We start from the raw sequence: 5416 nt of genomic DNA on the forward strand, positions 1-5416 counted from the left end.
TATTACTTTTTTTTTATAGTGGAATAAGTTCCACAATGAAAACACAGTGCACTCCCAATTAAAATATTATATTTTATTGAAATAAACAAACTGAACTAAATCGGTCATAATCTATAAACAAGAGGGCAAAAACAAGGAATGGTATATTTCAATTTTTATGTTGAAGATTTCCGACTCATTTATAATGCATATAAACTAAACAAATCAATTAGGGCAGGCTTCAATGAACACGACAGCAGCTGTTCCTTCGTTTGGCATATTCATGTCCTCCCTTAGTGACTCCGCGTGGACATGCATCAAGTGCCAGTTTCAGGTCATATCCGTTTAAAGTCGTCCAATAACTGGGAAAAGTACCGTATCTTCAAGTGTCTTTCTTTTCACTGTCGCTCACTTTCGTCGGGAGCGTTTCCTTTTCTTTCGCGAGACGCTGTTTACTAAACTTCCCCATGCCGGGCTGGTAAATCACGAGACTGGGCCGATCCTGTTTCAAAACGATATCAATGAAGTTATTATTGAAAACAAACCTGATACATACTTACCTTTACCGCTATAGTGACTAACCTTATTTCTTATTCTGCGTTCAGCGCGACGTTCGCCGTCACATTTTTCTTTCTCTTCCGATCCTTCACGTTCCGAAGATTTTGGTCTTTCTTCGAAGGTTGTTTTCTTTGAATCAGATTCATCATTGCTTGTGGCTTTATTTGAGTCAAGGCTATTTCTGCGTACATTACTCTTAGTCTCAACTTTGTCTGAATCTTTTGAGTTTCGTGTCGTTTCTTCTTTTGCTTCAAGCTTTGTTTTTTTATCCATTCCATCAATAATCTTGGATAAGTCATCAGTTTTCACTTGAGGCAGTTGAGTGAATGGTTTAATATCATTACTGAGTGCAGTACTTTTGGGACATAGAGATATGAGCTTCGAAAGAGCATACTCTTTTTCAGATTTTGTAATTAAAACATTTTGTTTGATTCTCTCTTTCCTAGTGTCGCTGTATTTTTTACTCTTTTGCTCACGTGGAGATTCTTGTATCTTATTTTTTTCGCGTTTATCCTTTTTCTGCCCATCAAGATCATCTCCTACTTCGTCCTCTTTTTCAATTCTATCGTTTTCAGATTTCTTCTTTTTATCAATTTTTAAATTAGGTTTACGTTCTTTGTATGATTTAGATTCGAATACCATCCCGTCGTCCAGTTTTGTTTGATCTTCTTTAGAATCTTTCTTCTCTTTCTCAGATTCTCTGGTTTTAATTTTTCTTACTTCTGTATCCTCATTATCTTCTTCCTAAAATGAAGTAATACCATAGATTACTTTATATTACAGAATTGAAGTGCTAGTTTTTAGTTTTTTATATATTCATATTTTATTTTAAATATATTCTGCAAAACTCAACAAAATATCTCCTCATATAAATAATGTATAACTTGTCATTTAAGACTTAGTGACAAAGTCTCGATTTGAAAGATTATTGTTCTTCAGGTCTGCCTAACTCTGGCTAATCACTCATAAACACCTTAGCATTGTTCTATGTCAATAGACGGAACACTAAGAAGTTCGCAGGACATAATTAAAAAATATATAAAATCTTTGTCAAAGCTGAGTGCCGAAATTACACTTCTTAGATGCACCCAGTTTTCAATATTTCTACAAAAACTATATACTCTTACACCATAAAGGTTTTTTTCACACAATAGTGGTGGATGGGTAAGCACTGGTGGTAGGATGCCGTGAGTCCGCACGGGTAGACACCACCCTGTCTATTTCTGCCGCAGTAATGTGTTTCAATTTGAAGGGTGAGGCAGCCCTTGAACCGTTAAATACTGAGACTTTAGAACTCATATCTCAAGATAGCTGGCGACATTTACGTTGTAGATGTCTATGGTCTCCAGTAACCACTTAGTGTCAGGTGAGCCTTGAGCTCGTTCACCCACTTAAGCAATAAAAAAAACACCTAAATGAACACTGTATACAGAAACAGTACCAGTCTACTTTACAGTTTGCTTAAATATTAACAAACACACTTCTGGACAATCTTTTATATTATTTTATTAATTATTATTTAATAATTTTAATTTAATAATAACGAATAACAATTTTACAACCACATTAATAATAAGATTTTAAAATTTTTTTTAATGTGTGAAGTTGAATTCCATATACTTTTACACTTATGACGGACTACTCAAGCTAAATAAATTATGCTTCAAAGACTACATACTTCTCTTACTTCACATGGAAATCAATAATCTACAACTATTTAAAAAAGATTCTATTTGAACCTTTAAAAACGGATCACCGCTACTTTTACATGCACCATCTTCTAAGTAATTCTCGTTTAAGGAATTGGACACTAAAGTGAACGTATTGTGAGTTTTAGAGCACAGTGCTGGGAAATGAACATCCCAATCTGAATTGATATTAATAAATTCGTCTGAGCTGTGGGAACTTTTCGATTCAACTTCAAATTCTGATTTAGTTTTGGGATAATTTTTGTGTTGTCCACACCACTGTATGTTTCTTTTTTTTTCAAAGTTATTGCAGTCACTTTTGTATGTCGCATCTTCTTCGCCATGTTTCTATATCAAACAGCACATTAATGATGAAATGTATTTACTGGAACTATTCATGAATTGAACTATTGATAATTTGCACAATAATGCAGGAATACATTTAGAGTTATAACAGTAATATCACTTGAAGTTCCTAATTTGAGCACCTTCAAGAAAATATAAGTCCCAGTAGTTATTAAGATATACACTCTGGCCTTCTTTAGACACTCTCTCTATGATCACATCTCTATGGTCCATCCGCACAAACAGTGTTCTTACCTATTTCACTATCCAAGTTAAATAATGTAAATAAATCATGCTATAAGAGACTGCTGTACCAAGACACTTGAGACACAAATGTTTATCATTCATGGACATTCAAGCAGACAAGCTTACAACTTATATTTTGAAACCTCATTCGAAGGAAATTTAATAGCATTACACACTTAATAGGGAACACTTAATTAGTTTTTTCCAAAGCTAGCTGGTACACAGGACTGGAATATACAGTGATTAAATCTGATTATTGTTTTTTTTTACTGTTATTACATTTCTTCAAATTCCTCTATATGTATAAAAAGTGTCCCACTAGTTTGACAGTTAATAGAATTCAGGCAATGTAGGGTTTACCTTGATAGGACCTTCCTTTGTTTTTCGTTCAATTCTCATTTTTCTCTTGTCATTATCGCGCCTACGACGTTCATCTCTACCTCTCTTGTCTAGTTTACGTGCGGCTAGATATTCCAGCAAAGGTGTTGATTGTGTTTTTTTTTCACTAACTAAAAAAGATCAAAGATTAAGTTTCTATTTGTGATAAAATAGATTTGCATATTTTTTTATTATGAGAAATAATTGATCAAATTACCATCATTTATTGGGTAAGAATATTCTAGTTTAGGTTGGCTCTCAACCTCAGGATCTTTGTTCAGACTCTCGATAAACTCTTGATAAATTGGGTCACTCTCAAGTGTTCCACATTTAGGATCTTTCTTCTTTTTTTTCTTTGAAATTCTTTGGAAGGGTGCATATTCAACTATGCCTACATATTCTCCACCTGTAATCAAAATTTTCTTTAATTCATTGAGAGGTAAATCAGTAATAAGCACTGTCAAATAAATATATATATTTCTTGCTGTGCTGTTTCCTATTTGGAGTAAAATCAGAAAAGATAAAGCTTTCATACAAAATTTAATAAAGATGGAGGATAACAAATATAACATTAAAATAAATTGCTATACAAATAGAGGTGGTATGATAATATTTTCATTAATTATATTTCTATACAAAAATTATTACATAATATTCATTATAATAAAGAAAATTTTGAGATAAATCGAGTACATCATTTTATTACATTTGGAATTACCCATTTTCTATATGCTCTTAATTTTTTTCTGTTATGCTTTTTTTACAATCAATTCCAACGCTTATGGTATGCTATAATTTTCAAACTTAGAACGCATTTTTTTGTATTTCCGTATAATAATATGTGACTTTTTCCATGAAAATAACTATTATGGTATATTTTTACATAATTAACTCAATACACACCTTTTTCATCTAAGAAAACATAACCGTCAAATTTATCTCGGAACAGAAAAATATCTTCCACGTTAACGAAATTGATATACGCTCTAGAAAATAGGTTATTGCCCAAAGTCGGGTCCGGTTTGGCAAAATAAAAATAGTCATGCTCTGGAATAGGCGATACTTGCTCCAAAAACGTTTCCTCAGTCATCGTGGGCGGTAAACGTCGAAGAATTATCTGAAAAAAGTACACAAACCGTTACGAAATGTTTCTATTACAAACACGGGCTACAAGTTACAGGGTAAATAATCACTTTTGTCAACGGACGATGTATCTTAGATTTCTTGTCCTTGCTCTTGTTGATGAATGTCTTGGAACCCGAATCTGACTGTGAGTCTTTACCATCTTGATCCTCAGTCATATTTCTTATGGAATTTTCGTTAGCTCAACAATATATTACTCAACATAATTTTATAATCATACGTCGTGTATAGCTTTTTTGACATTTTGGTCGAAGTCACAGGCTAGTAAAAGAAACAAACGGTTCGAAGACACAGACTAGTTAAAATTATACCTTTTCTATGGAATTATAAACTCAAGTAAAAATCTCAATACTTTCAAAAGGTTGCAGGGAATGGATACTCCTTAAAATTGCAAGACCATGACGTAAAGACTCTTCTCTGCAGAGAATGCACAAATCAGTATCTTCCACGGCCAAAATAAATTTAATTCACTTATCACCATGGTTTAAGAAGTACCACGCGATTTGAAAAAAAAAAATTGTGTTTTTTAAAAAACGTATTATATTACCCTAACTTAACCATCTCAGTTGCCATTGATGAAATGGCTTTGTGAATAAATACCTGCGTCAACTTTTGAAAATCTTTTGGCCTTAGACGATCACTAACAAAGAGCTATCAGGATCAGAAGGATCACAAAGCAGACACCAACGCAGAAGGAGATGCTTACGCGGGAGTGGTATTGGATTGGTCACACATTAAATTAAGAAAGCCCGATACCCACCTATCCAAGAGAGTACTGAACTGGAAAGTGTCTGGCAAAAGGAAGAGAGAGGCCGTCCGAGAACAACTTGGCTCGATGGAGCAGGTGTCTAGGGGCTCTGTAAATTTGGCCCCCTTTTTTTGATTTTCGGATTTTTTTTATTTTTAATTATTTGTTTGTCGTTTGTTCGTTAATGTCCGAATGTAAAAATTGTTTGTTCGTCTTTTATTTATTTACAATTAATTAAAGAAATGATCACCGTTAAGTGGGCCCCCTTTACTAGATATCTTTATTTTTATCGCTCAGATTAATTCACTTTGATCAATTACCGTTTGTTCAA

At 33.3% G+C, this 5416-nt stretch overlaps 1 protein-coding gene across 2 annotated transcripts; it reads right to left on the reverse strand.

The window, feature by feature from the left end:
• Window positions 1-52: 52 nt before the first annotated feature.
• Window positions 53-4633, reverse strand: LOC693102 (Upf3 regulator of nonsense transcripts-like protein B). 2 transcript variants are annotated; one of them, XM_021350508.3, is made up of 7 exons: window positions 4388-4633; window positions 4098-4311; window positions 3412-3600; window positions 3177-3325; window positions 2277-2573; window positions 562-1281; window positions 53-481 (listed from the first exon to the last, which is right to left on the reverse strand). In XM_021350508.3, exons 1-7 carry the CDS (start codon window positions 4493-4495, stop codon window positions 362-364), a joined length of 1797 nt encoding a protein of 598 aa, XP_021206183.1. In that variant the 5' UTR covers window positions 4496-4633; the 3' UTR covers window positions 53-361.
• Window positions 4634-5416: the final 783 nt, after the last annotated feature.

Source organism: Bombyx mori, chromosome 5 (assembly GCF_030269925.1).
Source record: "Bombyx mori chromosome 5, ASM3026992v2".
NCBI classification, from domain to species: domain Eukaryota; kingdom Metazoa; phylum Arthropoda; class Insecta; order Lepidoptera; family Bombycidae; genus Bombyx; species Bombyx mori.